The sequence below is a fragment of the Muntiacus reevesi genome, chromosome 3, assembly GCF_963930625.1.
Source record: "Muntiacus reevesi chromosome 3, mMunRee1.1, whole genome shotgun sequence".
Taxonomy (NCBI): Eukaryota; Metazoa; Chordata; class Mammalia; order Artiodactyla; family Cervidae; genus Muntiacus; species Muntiacus reevesi.
Window position 1 is genome coordinate 131,845,748 of NC_089251.1, and position 19,981 is coordinate 131,865,728.

General features: G+C 50.8%; 1 protein-coding gene across 1 annotated transcript in view; it reads right to left on the reverse strand.

The window, feature by feature from the left end:
* Positions 1 to 755: 755 nt before the first annotated feature.
* IGFBP2 (insulin like growth factor binding protein 2) overlaps positions 756 to 19,981 on the reverse strand; it is a 28,802-nt gene continuing 9,576 nt past the window's right edge. The window contains exons 2-4 of the mRNA XM_065927664.1: positions 4,365 to 4,594; positions 3,209 to 3,349; positions 756 to 1,070 (exon numbers count right to left, since the gene is read on the reverse strand). Coding sequence (XP_065783736.1) covers positions 906 to 1,070; positions 3,209 to 3,349; positions 4,365 to 4,594 — 536 coding nt within the window. The 3' untranslated portion in view covers positions 756 to 905. The remainder of the gene's footprint in view (positions 1,071 to 3,208; positions 3,350 to 4,364; positions 4,595 to 19,981) is intronic.

Consider the following 19,981-nt stretch of genomic DNA (forward strand, 5'->3'; position numbering starts at 1 on the left):
AACCGAGCAGGCAGAATTCTGCTTCAGAAATAGGCCCGTGTCTGTGCCCCTTCCCTGGTCCCTCGGCCGTGGCCAAGGGATGCTGTTCTGGAGCCAGACCGCTCCGTGGGCCCCTCAGCAAGCAGGTCTGAGACTCGAGTCACAACAGCCCCACGCACTTCCCCTGGGGGTGATTACATGTCTCCTGCGGGGTAAGAGAACTCTCCTTGATTTGGGGGGCCAGAGGACCCCAATTCCAGCTTCTGGGATCCCTTTCTTTCTCTGCAGTGTCATCTCAATGTGAGATGAAAGAAGAGACACGGCTCCACCCCTCCTCCCCCAGAGCCCACCCGGGGGCAGGGGAGGTTGGCCAGACTCCTAGGACTGTGGTGGGGGGCTCCACCTGGATTCCGGACTTCCTCCCGACCCATCCATCTCATTTCTGTTATGAATGGGGACCCGAGGCTGGCCTGCCCGGCTTCCCCACGCAGTTGGAGTAAAGCTGGAAGGAAGGAGACTGGCAAGCCTCAGAACCTCTTTCAGGGGAGGGGGCGGGCAAAGACTCAGGCAAAAGACACACACGCTTTATTTTTCCTTCCTTTAATCTTAAGCAAAAGAGACACAGGGGTTCAAAAATAAAAATTTCTTATTTTCCCTCTCCCAAACATTTACCCCAGCTCCGCCACTGCAACCATCCCCTTCCTGCCCAGCAGGGCCTCGAGCAGGGAGGGTGCAGGCATCTCCAGCTGGGGAGGGGGAAGGCGGGGCGGGGTGTGCCAAGCTGGTGCCGGGCTCTTTCCAAATATAAATACACATGTCAGAACTCCTGGAAGCTCCGCCCCCACCCACCACGCATGCGCCCTCCATGCTCTGCCCGCTCCGAAGAGGGGTGGGGGTGGGGGTGCCAGGCACCGGCTGGCCGTGGTTCACTGCATCCGCTGGGTGTGCACCCCCCGAGCCCCCTGCTGCTCGTTGTAGAAGAGATGACACTCGGGGTCCCCCCGGATGGTGGGGGCTCCCTGGATCAGCTTCCCGGTGTTGGGGTTCACACACCAGCACTCCCCACGCTGCCCGTTCAGAGACATCTTGCACTGAGGAGAGAGGAGGACATAAAGGACACCCCGATAAAAACAAGGGGGGTCTCACTGAAATGCAGACTCCTGTTCCGAGGTCTGGGTGTGTCTGCCAATTCCGCACGGACATTTAAGCTCCAGTGGGATGCTGGTGATGCTGGCCCAGGAACTGCGCTCTGGTTATCACCAAGGCTGCTGGGGGTGGCTTCAAGAGAAAGGCTTGGCCCCCACACGTGGGGAGGTCCCATCCAGCAGACGACCCAGTGTACGGGATGGGTGGATGTACACTTGTAGGGAAGCCGAGAATGCATGTAATGGTAAAAGGTCTTGCTCTATGGGCGTGGTGTAAGCAATCTCTTTGCTGCTTGCTTACAGTCCCTATCTAACATACATTCATTGAATCCCCACAATCACCTTGCGAATTAGGTACCAATGTTTTACCACTTTACAGATGGTCAGAAGGAAGCACAGACTTGGCCAGCGGCACAGAGCTAGTGAGAGCCACAGCTGGTATACCAACCCAGGCATTTCCCTCCCAGGGTGCCTGCTCTTAACCCATGAGCCAATTCCTCTCGAAAATCCCATTTATCCATAAGGTTCAGAAGAAAAGATTGCTATTGCTTCTTTGGCACTCCAAAATAGCTGGCTTACATTTAGTAGGGCAGGTATGTGAACTAATAGCTTTTAATGCAAGGCTGATATTTCAAGGGACAAGATGCCTGGGCTAAGAAGATGGGGAAGTGAGATCCCCTGGGGGTCAGCAGAGCCCCGTACCCCATCTTCTGGCTCCACACACCCACATTTTTAGTTTTTTATTTGGTGTGCCAAGTCTTAGCTGCAGCATGTGGGATCCAGCTCCCTGATTAGGGATTGAACCTGGGCCCCCTGCATTGGGAGTGCAGTCTTAGCCACTGAACCACCAGGCAAGTTCCCACATACCCAGCTTTTAAGTCAGCTCCAATACCCACTAGGATCACCAGGAGAGCCTTTGAAAAGCCAGTGCCCAGAAAGCACCCCAGACTCACAAAATATGGATGTCTGGGGGTGGGGTCCAGGCACTCGTATTGTTTTAAAGCTCCCTAGAGAAGCCCGGTATGCACTTGGGCTCAGATCCTCCACTGGAAAACAGAATGGCTGGTGGACCCCACACTCTCTCAATCCTGCCTTACATGTAATGCACACGGACCTTTTCTCCCTACACAAGGGATGAGCTTGAGAAAGTGAGCAGTGGGCTAGGTTAGAGGACAATCCACCAAGATTGAACAACTGATAACAATCACCACTATAAACTCTATGTGGTTAGGTAAATACACATAGATCATTAAAGGCATACGAGCAGAGTGGAAGAGGGAGGAAAAAGGATTCTTTTCTTTTAAAAACTTAAACTTTCTTAATTTTCTCTAATTTACTCATGTTGTTGTCCACTGTTTAGTCGCTAAGTCATGTCTGACCCTTTTGACCCCATAGGACTCTAGACCATTAGGCTCCTCTGTCCATGAGATTTCCCAGGCAAGAATACCAGAGTGGGTTGCCATTTCCTTCTCCAGGGGATTTTTCCAACCCAGGAATCGAACCCCAGTGTCCTGCATTGGCAGGCAGATTCTTCACTGCTGAGCTACCAATGGAAGCCCTCTTCCATTACTTGTTTTAGTAATATTTCAAGTGGTGTTTCTCCATTCCTTGAGATATTGGAAAACCAGAGAGGCTACCTGGTTTTGAATGGTTTAAGTCAGTGATTCTGGAAGTGGGGTCCAGGGATCATCAGCATCTCTGAGAGCTGGTTAGACATGCAAACTCTCGGAACCCCCTCGACCTTCTGAATGGCAATCTCCTGCAGCCGAGTCCCCAGAATCACCTGCAGGTGATTCTAATGCTCAGTAGAAGTCAAGAGGCACTGTTAGGAGGCCCTATCTCTTCTCCAAGAGGCTCCCTCCCATGCTAACCGCTGCTGGCAGGTAGCCGGGGAAGCGAAGTCAGCCTCAGAAGGGACTGAAGCCAACAAGCCCCGCCCCCGCCCTCCCTGGCCTGGCAGCTGGCATCCCCACCCCTCCTCGCAGAAGACTGGTCTCGGGCTCAGCGCTGAGACCTCAGGGGCTTACTGGTGGCGTGGGGGGGCAGAAACAAGGCACACCCGGGCCAAGGACACCCTCACTCACCTGTTTGAGGTTGTACAGGCCATGCTTGTCACAGTTGGGGATGTGTAGGGAGTAGAGATGCTCCAGGGGGCCCCGCTCATCCGGAAGGCGCATGGTGGAGATCCGCTCCAGGACCTGGTCCAATTCCTGCTGGCAGGGGGTCTGCGGGCACAGGCAGACAGACAGGACGCTTAGAACAGGCTCACGCAACGCCAGCCCCGGCACGCTTCAGAAAGGAGCCCATGTGCAGAAGGCCCCTTTCCCAAGGCCACACAGCGAGCTGGTGGAACCAGGAACTTCTGACACCCAGCTCAGCAAGCTCACTGCCCTACCACCAGGCCCCGCCCCACTCCAAGAGAAAGTCAGCCTGCAGTCTTCTCCCTTCTCCTCCATCCTTTCAGGGGCCAAAATGGGATCTACTTGCAAACACTGAATTCAAGTATCTCTGCCCCATCCAGTGGCCCAACCATCATTCCCTTCCATAAACCCATCCAAGGGCCAAGACAGCAGAGCTGAGCTGGAAAAAAGGAAGAAGGGTAGCTGAGTGAGGGTAGTGTATTGCAACAAGAGTGGGCAAGTTCAAGTGGGGGTGGTGATGAGTTAGTTGCTAAGTTGTGTGTGACTCTTTCGACCCCAGGGACTATAGCCCGCCAGCTCCATGGATCCATCTTCATCTCTGGCATTTTTTTTTGGGGGGGGGGGGGGGCTGTATCTCAAAGCCAAGCAGGGCTTCCCCAGTAGCTCAGCAGTAAAGAATCCGCCTGCCAATGCAGGAGATGCAGGTCACTTCCTGGTCAGGAAGACCCCCTGGAGTAGGAAACGGAAACCCACTCCAGTATTCTTGCCTGGAAAATCCCATGGACAGAAGAGCGTAGCGAGCTACAGTCCATGGGGTCACAAGAGTCAGACACATCTTAGCAACTAAACAACAATGAAGCCAAGCAGAAATGTGGAAGCTTTAGAAGGGAGGGACTTCAAGAACCCATATGTCCAGCCCATTTCACAGCCAAAGATGCTGAGGCCCTCAAAGAAATACTGATGTGCCTGAAGAAACATTGAATGTTAGCAGCGGAATCAGAAAGTACTGTGCCTGCAGCACAGAGGACATGGATCTCATGGGACACTCCTTTGACTGTCCTCCCACCCACCCCTCCAGCCAGACCCAACCCTCTCTGACCCTGGCAGGTGGTGGCCGCAGCTTCTTGGGCTCCTCCAGGCCGAGGTGATGTTTGCCACCCTTGCCCATCTGCCGGTGCTGCTCCGTGACCTTCTCCCGGAACACGGCCAGCTCCTTCATGCCAGACTTGAGGGGCTTCCGACCGGCACCGCCTCCACCTCCCAACAAGTTCACGTTCCCATCCACGTGGTTCTCGACCAGGCCTCCCTCGGAGTGCTCCTCGCCATTGTCTGCAGAGAGGGAGGAAGAGACTGAGAGCTGCAGGTCTAGTGTCCCCAGATGTGGGCCCCCCAGGGACCGGCTGAACCCCTGACAATGGCAGGAAAGGGGATGACCGATGTCTAAGTAACAGCGCTAAGCAAGATACGTGGATGATCAATTTCAGTTTCACAGCCACTAGGAGTACCAGCTTCTCCCAGCTTCTACAGACGGAGAAGCTGAGGCTCACGGAGGACCGCTTCTTGACCAAGATCACAGTCCAGAATGTGAACGCGGACTCTCACTCCAGAAAAGAGCCTGGGTCACCTACTCTGCTCTGGCCATATCCCAGGAGGCCAGGCAGGGTTGAGGGATCGAGTGGGCAAGGCCCTCACCAGGGAACGGGATTAAGGCCATCAACTCTTCCCTAGAAAAGACCTCTCAGATTCACCCACCACTAACCTCCCCTGTTTAAAGTCTTCATCATTTATGGTCTGAAAAGGCATGGATTGGACGAGTTTGTGAAATTCAAGCCACAGAGAGCACTGGTGTCTGGTGGTTAGTGAGGCGGAGTCAGGTCGCCACCAGAACGCAGCGTCCAACACACCCTCCGCCGTCACTGTTCATCAGCCCGCCTGCCCCCTTCTTGTGCTGCCGGCATGGACACTCCCTCCTACAGCGCGAACCAGGGACCCTGACTTGTTTCCTGGTCTGTCTATGCATGCTGCCCGCCCCCCCATAACAGGGCTTCCCTGGCGGCTCAGATGATAAAGAATCTGCCTGCAGTGCAGGGGACCCAGGGTTCGATCCCTGGGTCAGGAAGATCCCCTGGAGAAGGGAATGGCAGTATTCTTGCCTGGAGAATCCCATGGACAGAGGAGCTTGGCAGGCTATAGTCCATGGGGTCACAAAGGGTCAGACACAACTGAGCGCCTACCACTTTAACCCACGACATCAAGAGCTCCCAGAACAGAACAAGGACCACGCTGTGGTTTCATCTTATTGCAGGGCGTGTAGCCTCATATCCAAATGACTCTCCAAGGTCCAGCCATTCCGTTTTTGAACTTTCTTAGACCCCCAGCCAGTCAGCCACAGGGAACAGCTCCTACTGTGTGCATAGCTCATGTGGCATGCCCCACACCCCCGCCGTCTCATGTAGGCTTAGGTGTGTCCAGCCAGGGAACAGTGAACGGTCTGGAAGGATCCTGACCTGGGAGACCATTTCCGGAGAGCTCCAGGTAGGCCAGGAGCCCCTAACAGACACAGCAGGGGCCTCGGGGCCTGAGGCAGCACTACAGCCCCCTGCAGGCCCAGGGAACACTCAGGGCTATCTCCAGACAAACCGTGCACATTTTCTCTTCCCCTTGAGTGCACCTCCAAAAACTTAGTCTGGGTAACATACCCAAATGTCTTACAATAAATACTCCTACACAAGCACTTCAGGCAAGGTGCTTAGCACTCGGCAGTCCCTTCAGAATTCAGGCACAGCGTGGTGGGCTGTCCCAGGTAGTGTTGTAGGGAGGAAAGCTGACCCTTGCCTGTAAAAGAAGGGCCGTGATAACCTCTCTGGGTTGTTGTGAGCTTTGGTGTTCACTCCCTCATCAGCTAAGGGGTGGGACCCTCCTCCATGCCTCGGGGAGCCGGTCCCTACATTCTCAGAGCATCTCCTTCCAGCAGACTCCAGGGGATCAGGCCAGCAGGGTCCCCGCAAACCCAGGAGTTCAACAAAGGCTGGCACCCATCCTTTCCCTTCACACGGGCCCTGCTGCCTGTATGTCAGCTCTCACTAGCCAGAGGAGAGGATCCCTTTAGAACCAGATACATTATTTCCAGAGACTGGTGAGCACTGGTTAGGAGGACGGACTCGGGCTAAATCCCAACTCTACCGTCTTTTATACCAGCCTGTATTTCTCCCGCACATATACTCGCTCTGTGCATCTGTTTCCTTAACTGCAAATTGTTGGATAATAATAGTTCCTACTTCACAGAACAGAAACGGGTGGACGCAGAAACTAAGTCCTGTTGGTGGTGATTACTTTGATGACGACGAAAATGGTAATAGTGATGAAGGGATGCTGACGACATCTGCCTCAGTGATCTGCCACGCTGGCCATGTGGAACCGGACCCAGAAACAAGCAGCAGAGGAAGGTAAGTTTCACGAGCATCAGGACGGCGGTCACCACACCCGAGCGTTGTAAAGCAGTGATGCTTTTCCCACAAGACAGGGAAAGTCAGTGCATGAAAAACCCTGACGGTTCACAGCAGTACTGCTCCAATAAGCCTGGTTTCTGCATGTCTGGTGTCCAAGGCCACCACAGAATCAAATCAACAAAATTAAAAGGAATAAGAAGGAAGGCATGTTGTTGGTGCAAGAAGTATCAAATGGCAGAGAGGATAGAGGACAGTTTAAAAAAAACAGAAGAACTCTGGGGATGTTCAGTGCCCCACAAACAACTCCACAGCCACTGATGACCTGACCCCTGAAAACGTCCACGTTGTGTGGCCCAAAATAAGACTCATGTTGATAATGTGACCTTGTGTGTGTGTTAGTTGCTCCGTCGAGTCTGACTCTCTGTGACCCCATGGACTGTACAGCCTGCCAGACTCCTCTGTCCGTGGAATTCTCCAGGCAAGAATACTGGAGCAGGTTGCCATGCCTTCGAGGCATGCAAAAAGGGAAAGGATAAACATGTCAAGTATTCAGTATTTTTTTTAAAAAAATTCTATCCAAAATTGTTAAACTTTAGGAAAGTAAAAATTGAAGTATTTAAATGAGTAAGCCTTCTGAAACCCAGAAAATGTTTCTCCAGAATGGCTATTTCCCCAGAGGCTCCGGGTAGCCCAGATTTCATCATAAATAACCAAATGCAGGTGATTTCCTATTCCAGAAACCCCAGCACCACCCGCAGGGGAACGCGGGTCTGAAGCATCTGACACCAGATTGGGTGGGAGTCTGGATCCAACATATTCTGTATCAACCTGCCCCAGACGCTCCTCACCCTGCCCACCTCCCCTTTTTGTCTCTGAGGCCCAAACGGCAGAAACCCAGAGGCCCTAAGAGAAGGTGCTCCTGGTTCCCCAGCTCAGGTACCAGCCATGTTCCCCTAATGGGGGGCTGGCTACAGCTTTCCTCTGGAAGTGTTCAGGCAGCTGAGGCCAACCACAAAGAAGGTAAGATACCCCCCTCCCTGATCAGATATCAGAGGTGGAGGGTAGCAGGCTGCAGCGAAGGTTTGAGAAAGTCTGAGATAAACCTGGTAAATAAACAAGGTGGTCTGATTCAGGTTACCCTCCATCTCCTTCATGTTAACCTTGACGGATGAGGAAGATGTTGGCACAAGTGAGAGAGAGGAGGACTCAACCCCACCCTCACCGCCAGTTCTGCCATTTCCATTTCTACAGGCTTCTTTGCCCCTGGACCCATGGGACAATTTCAGGCTCTGTCCCCATCTCTGCTGGCACGGTCCAGGGAACACAGGAGGAAAAGAGCAAGATGATTACAAGTCCTGCTTCCACACAGGAACCACGCAGGACCCCATAGGAAAGACAATACAGGAACCTGCGGATCGCCCTCACCCAGCCCCAGTTCACCCTGGGCACGACCCCAACCTCACCATATCCTGCCCAGCCAGCTTCCTACCCCACCATGGCAGAATTTCTGGAGACCTCAACACCACTTCCAGCATTCCAGACCATGCATTCTGCAGACCAGGGAACTAGGCAAGGGCTCTGGGAATCTCCCACCATTTCTGGAACCATCTGCTCTGCTGTCTGAAGCTGTGACTCTCAGAAGCTCAGCTGGCTCCTCTCTTTTCACGGGAAGCCACTACAGAGGCTTAGATCAACACAGCCCGTCTCCACTGTGGCTGTAATCACACTGCCTCAGGTTGGAGGAGGGCAGGTCAGCCTGCGTCCTCTCGAGGAGCTTCCGGAAAGGGCCTACTCGCAGGAACCAATGTCTGGAACATTCTTGAGGTTGGGGTCTCCTGACCTCAGCACTGCTGGCCTTGGAACCAGAAGATTCTTTGTTGGGAGCTGCCCTGTGTGAGGCGCCCAGCACCATCCCGGACTTCCACTCTCCAAAAGCCAGCAGCGCCCGCCCCAAGTTGCAATAATCGAAAATGCCTTTGAATATTACCGGGTGGCTCCTGGGAGGCAGAAATGCCCCCAGGTGAAAACCACCGTTCAGGAGTTAGGCTTTATTCAGAGGCCTGATGCTCTCCATGGCTCAGTGCTCAAGACCCCCGGCCCTTCACAAAGCAGCTCCGAGCTACACTGTACCCCCTGCCCCGCCTCAGCTAAGACCCCCTCCACCACGGCTCCAACCCCAGGCACGCCTCTGGTCTCCGAGCCCACCTTCTTGGCGATGGTGGTGGGGACCGCAGAGAACTGGCAGCCTGCTGACCCCTCTTTCCCAACTCTCCCGGCACTAGTATCACTGTGCCTAGAGGTGAGCCCCCAGTTGACACTCAGAACCAGGTCCTCGGAAAGGTCTGGAAACACTGGGTGGAGGCGAAGGGCACAGAGAAGAATGCTCATTCAGGGCCTCTGGCTCCTGGCAGGGCTGGCCTGTTCATTACGCACCACATGGGCACAGTACCCAGAGCCCCAAGAAATGTTTTCATTTCTTTTTAAAAACAGAAGAAAAAATAATAAACTTTTAGGTCACAGCAAACATCCTCATATAACACTGATACGTATCCAGTTATAAAAATATGATTTTAAAACATTTTTTGTGGGGAAGGGGCCCATGGAGGCAAACATGTCTAGGGCCCCCAAGTCATATAAAATAGCCCTATGCTGGGTCCCAGAGGACAGGGCTCCAGTGAGCAGTCTTATTCCAGGAGTACAGAGGTGGCTTCCTGTCCCGAGATCTCCCCGACCGCTCTGAGCTGAAGGTCAGTTTGTCTACCCGGAGGCCGCCTGGGTTCGGGTATGTTCCTGGAATCCACTCCTTTATTGATTTCATCATTGCCGATGAAAGCGCTAATAAGATGAGGAAATTCATGGGTCTGGTTCGCTGTCGCAGGTGCTGACACCCCCCACCTTGAAGTGGAAGCCCAGGGCCAGGGAAATGCAATCGTTTCCCGGGATGGAGATGAGAATGGCCTGTAGGCTAAGAAGAGCCTTGATTCCTTGACTGCTCCTATTACCAGCCAAAGAGGTTCAAGCACTCAGCCTACAAAGCCTAATCAGCTTGGCTGAATCCCAGCTTCACCACCGAGCCGTCCCACCCTGGACAAATTACCTAAGCTCTGTGCCTTCACTGCTCATCTGTAAAATGGGCACAAACAGGATCCACCCCCATGGGCGGCAGGCAGGATCCCAAGGGCTGCATGCATACACAGGGCCAAGCACACAGGGCTGGCCCTCCCTCGAGGACCAACCCACAGGGCACCCCCACCCTCTGCGGGACAAGGACATCGTCCCGTGTTACCAAGCTCTGCCCATCCGCCCTCTGATAGGTGGCAGGGCAGTCCGCAGGAAAACATTCCACAGGAAGAACTCCAGCTAGAGATGGAATTTGCCCTCAGGAACAAAAATACCAAGTTGCATTTTTTTTTCCTGCCTAGGAGAGTTTGGTTCAGAATAATATTTATTAAGCAACCACTTATGTATGCAGCTCCGTGGGCTGCAGTGCAAAGGTCACTCTAAGAAACGGTTCTGAGCAACCCGAATCATTGAACTGGAAGAGCTTGAAGGCTTGGAGATGACGGACAGGGAACTCCAAGCCCCCTGAAGAGATACTGCCTAAGGACTAGCAAGCAGTAGCTGTTCTCCTCTGCCTAGCGACCCAGGAAATGGGTCAGTGCTGCAGCAGGCAGTTTCCTAATGATACACAGAAGGTCAAGCTTTTCCAAGTGGGGAAGATGACAGGAGAGTCAAGTCGCACCTGTGGGAGGCTTGTAGGGCAGGGAGAAGGCTGGTCACGCAGTAGGGACACTGTCCCAACTTCACCCCTTACACACCCGGAGGAAAGTTGAGAAAGGAAGGAGGAAGAGAGGAAATGGATGAGGTGTCCCATTTTACAGACAGCAAACTAGAGGCCCAAAAGGACCAGTACCTGGGTCTCCAGGAGCACACACAACCTCTCTGCTATTGTCAGAAGTGTTCTATAATTGGCCTGGGGTCTCCACCCTGCTCTGTGACCCAGCCTTCCTAACCCACCCAAGGAGGGTGACATTCCAGCTGCCTACTTCTGTGCATAAATACTAAAACTTAATTTGGGGCACAGCCCTTTCCCCCTCACTGTCTTCTTGTTTGACTGCAGCACTGACAACCTTAATTAACAAAGACCTTTGTGTCCAACAGACCCTTCCTCTCATGAAATGTTACTTTCTCGTCCTGCGATGCTCTGACCCCTGCTCCATTTGACAGCTGGCAGATTTGTTTTCTTGAGCTCCAAAATCGCTGTGGACAGTGACTGCAGCCATGAAATTAAAAGACGCTTGCTCCTTGAAGAAAAGCTATGACAAACCTAGACAGCATATTAAAAAGCAGAACACCATGTTTGTATAGTCAAAGCTATGGTTTTTCCAGTAGTCACGTATATAGATGTGCGAGTCGGACCAAAAAGAAGGCTGGGTGCTGAAGAATTGATGCTTTTGAACCGTGGTGTTGGAAAAGACTCCTGAGAGTCCCTTGGACAGTGAGGAGATTAAGTCAATCTTAAAGGAAATCAACCCTGAATATTCATTGGAAGGACTGATGCTGAAGCTAAAGCTCTAACGCTTTGGCCACCTGATGTGAAGAACCAACTCACTGGAAAAGACTTGATGCCAGCAAAGATTGAGAGCAGGAGGGGAAGGGGGCAACAGAAGACGAGATGGTTGGATGTCATCATCGACTCAATGGACATGAGTTTGAGCAAACTGCAGGAAATAGTGAAGGACAGGCAAGTCTAGCGTGCTGCAGTCCATGCGACTGCAAAGAGTCGGACATGACTTTGAGACTGAACAACAACAATTTCTGATTTATAAGAAACCTTAGCACACTCTGAGGAAAACAAGCCTTAAGACTCTTAATGGCAACCCCCTACCCCTTCCTGCTTGTGCAGGGCTGATGAGAAAAGAAGACCTTTCCCAAAAACCATCACACATCATCATCATACATTAACACATCTCCTTTTTTATTCTAAAGAAACCCTAGCCATTTTCCAACCTTCTGTCTCACAATTATTCAGAAACCTAAGGGCTGAGGGCACCATAGAGATGATCTAACCCAACCCTACATCCATCACTCTCTCAGTGAACTCACTTCCTTCAACAGGTACTAGCATCCCCAGGCCCTGCGAGAATACATTGCAAGTAACAGGCCAAGGGAATGTTGGCTCCTTCCCTGGTTCCATCCCGGCTGGGTACAGAAGTCACATGGGTCTTTGTTGATTTCCCCCAGAAGGCACTTAAGCTTGACATATACGTTGGGCAAAAAAATAAATACTAACTACCATTTTTCTCCTCCCTCTCAGATAACTTCTCCATTAATATCCATGGCCGTGGACAATTCATTCACAAACTCGAATGGGCAGGAGTTAAGAGCCCTGAATCCCAATCCTGGCTTTGCCACTGACAGGTCACCTGTGATTTTGGCCAAACCCTTTAAACCTTTCTGAGCTCCAATTTCTCAAAGCTGAAAAAAAAAGAAAGAAAATCATCATTGTACTTAAGTGAAGGCTGAAGCTGAAGCTCCAATACTTTGGCCTCTTGATGTGAAGAGTCGACTCACTGGAAAAGACTCTGATGCTGAGAAAGACTGAAGGCCAAAGAACAGGATGGCAGAGTATGAGATGGTTAGATGGCATCACCAGCTCAATGGATGTGAATTTGAGCAGACTCTGGAAGAAGGTGGAGGACAGAGGAGCCTGGTGTGCTGCAGTCCATGGGGTCAGAGTCAGATATAACTTAGCAATTTAACAACAAAAGTAAAGGCTGCTACTTAAATAGTCTACACCATTTGTAGACTCCCAATGTGGACAACCAGGCCTTGGAAGAAACATGTGTATCATCTAGTTCTGGAATGAGTAAATGAAAGGTGCATTTGTCAGGCAGAGGGGAATGGAGGGTGATATCTGATCTGCAGAATAGCCAAATGCATGAAGTTGGGTGGAGGTGGGGGTGGGGTGGGGACTAGTGAAAAGAGAATTGTGCAAAACCATCTACTCAGGTATTTCTTCTGAAACGATTCTGTTGATTATACATATATATATTATGTTGCAAACATCGAAGCTCTCTGCCATCTGATGAAGTCCTTGGGCAAGGGTGGATTTGCCGAAATTACTTTAACTTTGCTTACAGAAACTAAGGGAAGGAAGGATGGGAGGATGAGGGGAAGAAAGAAGGGAGAAAGGGAGGGAGGAAAGACAAGTCTCATGCCGCTGTGCACACACAGGTGAGGCAGGGCTCCCAGGTAAACCTGCCAACAAGTTTTCTACTTTTGTTGAAGAGAATCTGAAGCCAATCCCTCCCTTTGTATGGCTGACTGTGCTCACCAGACTCGCCCAGCCTGTGGCCACTGTGTTCAGTAAAACAAGCTGCCCAGAGGCTGGGGTGGGTAATTCAGGCTATGCTGGGAGATGGGGAAGGTGGGGAAGGTAGGGGCAGAAGTTAGAAATGGGTGGGGTAGAAAAGGGCTTCCCTGGTGGCTCAGATGGTAAAGAATCTATCTTCAATGCAGAAGACCTGGGTTCAATCCCTGGGTGGGGAAGATCCCCTGGAGAAGGGCACGGCAACCCACTCCAGTATTCTTGCCTGGAGAATCCCATGGACAGAGGAGCCTGGCATGCTACAGTTCATGGGGTCACAAAAGAGTTAGACATGACTGAGCAGCTAACACATCCACACAGGGTACAAAGAGGGCCTATTTGTTATTCTTCAGCTAAAGTTAAACCTTGAGGTCCCTAGTCTCTCTGGGTGAGAGACATCACATGTCATCCTCTACTTTTTTTCAGATGGTCACGGGCGGCTGGCAACTCTCACAACCTCTCACATGGGAATCCTGAGCAGTGCGTGCATGCATGGATGTCAGCAGTGGTGACATTCCAGCCCAGTTAATGACTCTCCTATCAGGCCATCTACCCCCTGCTCATACCCAGATTCATTCCAAACTCCCTTCCCGTTCTTTCCCCCACTCTGAGCCCCTGCTCCCTGCAAGGGCAACCACTAAGCAAATCTGACATCTCTCAGATGCCACCAGACCAGTCGCTCCTCTGTACGGTCTGCAAACAAAGCAAGTTTCAAACAAAAGAGGTTTCTGACCACCCTCTACGTAAGGAAATGGCTGCAAATGAGCAGCCTCTTCTGATGTTCTAGACTCACAGAAAGGAGGGAAAGCTAGGAAGGCTGTTGACAATCTTGATATCAATCTCTCTGGCTCTTCAAGGACAGCCTGGCTCGCAGAGCCCCAGAGAACCGTGCTGAATTCGACCCAGGTGGTCACATCATACAGGTGCAGGTACTGACCCTTCTCACCTGAGGACCGTGCCCCTGCACCCCCACAGCTACCAGGGCCCACCACCAGCTGGAAAGCTGGGTGAAGTCTGTGGAGGGGGATGGCCAGTGGGCACCCAGCCCCATCCTCATGCTGGGAAGGAACCACCACTAGAGACAGCGACAGTGGACAACAGGAGGGCAGAGGACAACCACCTGCCAAGCCATTCTGAGCCCTTGCAGGATTTCCTTTGGAACAAGGGCTCTTGGGCTCAAAGCCTTGGCCAACTGGTTCCAGTGTGGTGGGGAGGGCAGTGCCGGCTGGGAAGCTGAAGCCCCCAGGTTCTGATCTTGACATCACCGCCAGGCCTGGAGTTCTGGGTGATGCCAGTTGGGTGTCTCAGATGTGCAGGCCCCCCGGTGCTCAGCTGTAAGTTCAGGGAGTGAGACCAGGCAAATGTCTCCTAATCATAGCTATTCATCAGATCTGAAGAGCTTGTGAAAAACAGAATCCTATACTCCAGCCCCAGGGCTCCCTTGATGGTTCAGCGGTAAAGAACCTGCCTGCCAATACAGGAGACACAGGTCCAGTCCCTGGGTCAGGAAGATTCCCTAGGGAAAGAAATGGCAGCCCACTCCAGTATTGTTGTCTGGAAAATCCCATGGACAGAGAGGAGCTTGGCGGGCTACAGCCCATGGAGTCACAAGAGAATCAGACACAGTGACTAAACACTACTCCAGCCCCAAAGCTTTGGAGACAGCAAGACCTGGGTGGGGGTCAGAGACTCTATACTTTTAACAGCCCCCTTCTAGTTCAGGGCCCCATTCCTGCCTCGGCTTCCTAAAGAATTTCTTGGTGGTGGGAGAAAAGGCTTCGGCTCAAGAGATCCGGCTTCACACGTACACCATGCAAAGACGAAGTCTCATGAGCTCTCTGCACCTGCTGACAGGCAGGTTCGTAAACAGACATGAGTCTACGCTTGGATGCACATAGAGGGGCCGTTCTTGGCCAGGCACCGTGGAGGTTTCTAGAGCAGCTCTCATCTCACCCCCTCCCCGCCAACCTGAGTGAGCAGAAACACAGCGCAGGGCCTCTCTGCCTCTGCGATCTCCAAAGGGCTGCTTCATAAACACCAGGGTCATTCCTGGAATCGCCAAGGCCTGGGGAGGGTCAGGGCTGAGGCAGACAGTTTGAGAAAACAAAAACAAGCTGAAATTCAGCACAGTCCTCTGGGGCTCTGCAAGCCAGGCTGTCCTTGAAGAACCAGAGAAATTGATATCAAGATTGTCAACAGCCCTACGCGCTTTCCCCCTTTTCTGGGGGTCCCAAGCATTTCTCATCTGGTTCAACGAAAGTCATCTAAGAACCTGGCAAGGGGACCTACCTGCTGAAGGTCCAAGTGAGCAGAGAATGTGCTTTGGTGCAAACTTGGACCAGAGGCTAACAGAAAAAAGAAGAATGTGCCTGACCCAGTAATTCTGCTTCTCTCTGACTTGTGCACAAAAACTTTCATTACAGCATCACTGTACTTGTGAAAACTATTTAGCAACTGGATCCAAAAGCCTTTCAACAGATGAATGGATAGATAAACCAATAAAGTAATACAATGAAATAATCAGAGCAGTTAAAAAGAATAGCTCTGACCTGTGTCTGTCAACATGGGTAGATCTCAAAAACCTAAAGTGGATGGGGGAAAAAGTTGCCGAAAGAAACCTTTTATGTACATTTTCCCATTTATTCTGAAAGAACTCTGAAATGACCAATTAGCAAATCTGTTTAGTTAAGGAAGAGAAGCAGTGAATAATGCTAACTGGTTGTCTAGAGCGCAGGGGCAGGGAACAGGGGGTGGCTGGTGGAGAGGAGAAGCTTTAAAAAAAAAAAAAAGATGGAGGTAAATATGACAACAAATATCAACCATTCCCAGCTATGGGTGGTAGACTGGCATTATTATGTCATTCCTAGTACTTCCTGCATTTTTAAAATTTTCTTTTAAAAGAAACTCACTCCATCCACTCCTCACCCTCCTTGTCAATCAGGGACATCAGTAATTACAAGGTGCTCTGTGAACCCCAATGGCTGAAAGAGGACCGCACCAGTGACATGGCCAACTTCACCCCCACTCTCAGAGGGCAGTGTCACCAGAGACACCTGGAAGCAGCAGGGGTGAGACTGACCACAGGCTCCTGGCGAGGTCTCTGCCGCATGAAAAACTGGGAAATGAATCCAGAAAGGCTTGAAGAGAACAGAAGAGGGCCACAGGGTCAAGGAGGGGAAGATGCAGGAATCGCCACTCAAGGGCCACTCACGCCCAATGAAGAGAGATGACTGTTCTGGCTTCTTGAGAAGCAGAGAGGTAGCAGCCTTAACCTAAAACGGGAGAGATCCAGCTTAGAAGCCATCCGAGAGTTTCACAGGAAGAACGAAAACGAGGGACAAACTGCAGGCGGAAAAAAATTACACATCCTCTGTAATGAAATTACACATCATCATTCAGGAGGAAGGACAAGGCCCTCCAAGTGTCCAACAGCCACTTGACTGAGTGGATGACTCGCATCCCTGGGCCAAGCACCCTTGTAATTGGACCCAGCTTCCTGCACAGCCCTGGAGCCCGAGCGTGCTGGCACAAAGCCCTGGGTCCATGCTTTTCCTTCCTCTCCCAAAGGAGGGAGCTTCTTGAAGACAAAAACTTGGACCTAGCTTCCATAGGGCTTTTTTTTTTTTTTAAAGTACTTATCACGAAAAGAGGGCAGGAAGGAAGACATATTGTGTGCTCAATTTTTTGGAAGAAAAAGGTTGTCCCTTCTTTCCTAAGACTGCAGATACTCTTCCTTCTGAGACTTCATCCACCAGAAAAGAGCCCCATTATTTCACGTCAAGATATTCCCAAGAGCCCCATTATTTCACGTCAAGATATTCCCAAGAGCCTTGGTCAAAAGGCTAAAAGAACCACTTGCATGAGATTTAAATACATCTCTACTGACTTGATTTCTTCTTGGATAATAATCAACTTTTTCAAATGCCTGTGTTGCTCCCCTCTACAATCCGAAAGCATGTGTCGTTGGGGAGGGACAGATTGGGAGTTTGAGATTGACAAGTACACACTGCTATATTTAAAAACAGATAATCAACAAGCACCTACCGTATAGCACAGGGAACTCTTCTCAATACTCTACAGTAACCTAAATGGGAAAAAAACTTGGAAAAGAACAGATACATATATATGTATAAGCAGGGCTTCCCCGGTGGCTCAGCAGTAAAGAATCTGCCTGCAATGGAGGAGACAAAGAAGACATGGGTTCAGTCCCTGGGTTGGGAAGATCCCCTGGAGGAGGGAATGGCAACCCACTCCAGTAATCTTGCCTGGAGACTCCCATGGACACAGGAGCCTGGCGGGATCCAGTCCGTAGGGTAGCAAAGAGTCAAACAAGACGAAAGCAACTGAGCATGCACACACATATGTATAACTGAATCATTTTGCGGTCCACCTGAAACTAATACGACATTGTTAATCAACTATACTCCAACATAAAATAAAAAATTTCAGAAAGCATGTGTTATAGGTGGTATGACTGTATCTGCAGAGTCAGTCTCATAGCTTGTACACGTGTTTAATCAGTGTTTAAACGTTAGGAAAACGGACTGTCTGAAAAACATCCCACCACTCTGGCCTAGAGCATTCTGTTATATTACTTCTTCTCATCTTTCTGGCCTCTCCCTCACCATCTAAGCCCCAGAGCATCGAGAGTGGTTAGGAGAAGAGAAAGGCATGAGCAAACTGAAGCATGAGCTGGAGGGAGAAGCCACTTCCCTCAACTGGGAATCACATTCAAACAGCTGTCCCTACACTCAGCTCCGATGCCACCACACACACCTCCCAGAGAGCCATAAACACTGGCTTCCACCCACTTCTCTCCTCCCACCTTCCCCTTCTGCCACCTCTTCTCTATCCCTGGGCCACTCCCAGATATCCCCGGGGCCTGCCAAACTGAACCCAGGGGATGCAAAAAGAAAGTAAAAACCTGCGGAGATGTCCAGGATTGCCGGCCACACTCTCAAACCAGCACAAGAAGCGTCTTGAATATAAATAAGTGTCTTTAAATAGGTCACCATGCTTTCTTTTCCTTCAACTAAAAGTTCACTAATTTTTGTCTGATATAATCCTGCAGCACATCCATTGTCTTCCTTGGTTTAGAGGCAACAAAGGAACCGGAGATAACTAGCAGGGCCTCAGGTAAAAACCCTCCCTTCTGGGGATTGAAGGTGCCCTGGTGAAAACACAAGGTGGAACAATGGTACCAAAGGTCGCGACTGCCCTCTGGAACATCGTCCACCACGGACTCCATTCTGAACTTTCCAAAGCAAAGGGCAGTGGTCCAGGTAAGCCACACCCTGTGGAAGTTAACTGTGCAGCTCAGACTGAGACCTGAACCCACGGTCTTTTAACTGAGATCACACACCTGGTCTCAGGACTTTAAGAAGCTCAGGTTCTTGATGTCTCATCACAGAAAGAATTCAGTGAGAGACAAAGTGACAGGTAAGAAGCGGATTTATTTAGAGAGAAACACACTCCACAGAGTGTGGTCCACCTCAGAAGGCAAAAGCGGCCTTGAAATATGGCATGCTTAGTTTTTATGGCCTGGTAATTTCTGGGGCTGGGCTTCCCTGGCGGCTCAGACGGTAAAGAATCCCCCTGCAATGGGGGAGACCTGGGTTCGATCCCTGGGTTGGGAAGATCCCCTGGAGAAGGGAATGGCTACTTCAGCATTCTTGCCTGGAGAATTCCATGGACAGAGAAGCCTGGTAGGCTACAGTCTGAGGGGTCACAAAAAGTCAGACAGCAACTTTCACTTTCTTCCAATGAGTGGGAGGATTATTCCAACTATTTTGGGGAAGGGATGGGGATTTTCCAGGAATTGGGCCACTGCCCACTTTCTGGCCTTTGATGATTGGCCTCAGAACTATCATGGCACGGGGGGGTGTATCATTTCACATACTGATGTATTAAGATAGACTGATGCTCAAGGTCTAATGGAAGCCAACTCATCCACCATCTTGGACTTATTTGATTATAATCAGTTTATGTCATGTCCTCGGGTTATGTCATTCTTTTAAAGTTTGTGCCCTTCCCTCCTTTCAAAAGCAGAAACACTTCCCTGAGATTCTCAAGTGCTCCTTCTGAGTTTCTAACCCTGTGCTAAGTAGTTTGTGTATAGAAGTCCGTTTTATCATCAAGCAATCACGTGAGATTGATAATTTGTCTCCTCTCACACTTGACTAAGAAGCCACAGGATGTGGGGCCCATGGCACAAAATCACATAGCAACAGCAGAGCCAAAACCAAAGCCCAGGGGCTTTACCTCCACAGCTCTTAACCAGCCAGAATGGCACTTGCTCACTGGCATCATGGAAGACTCTTGACAGAGACCGTGTAACCTCAAGGCTTCCCTTCTTCTTCCTTTCTTCCCCGTCACATTGTCCCTTCCCACCTCCACAGGACCCTCTCTTGTCTTCTCAGAGAAGAAAGCCATCAGTCATAAGTGGCCCCCTACCCAACCTCTAAAGCATTTAGGATCCAGTAAGCCAATCCCTCCTAAAGAACACTTGGCTGAGATGGTAACGAATCTGCCTGCAATGCAGGAGAGCCGGGTTCAATCCCTGGGTAGTGAAGATCCCCTGGAGAAGGGAATGGAAACCAACTAACATACATCCCTCCCCACCTTCCTTTATCTCGCCTGACACACCTCTTGCCACTGTTGTCATAGAAACCACCCAGAGTTATCAGGCAAATGCAAGGGCAGGGCCCAGGGGAATTGCCATTTTCATTTTATCATGGCCTCAGGCACTTTCGAGAGAGTAAATCCTCCATCTACAGGCATCTTGGCACCTCTATCCAGAAGTCAAGACAATAGACCTAAAAGAAACTCCCTGGGGAGTTGCATAAAGAACATTTTTGAGAAGTTATGCCTTAATTACTACCTCCCAGGGAAAAGGAG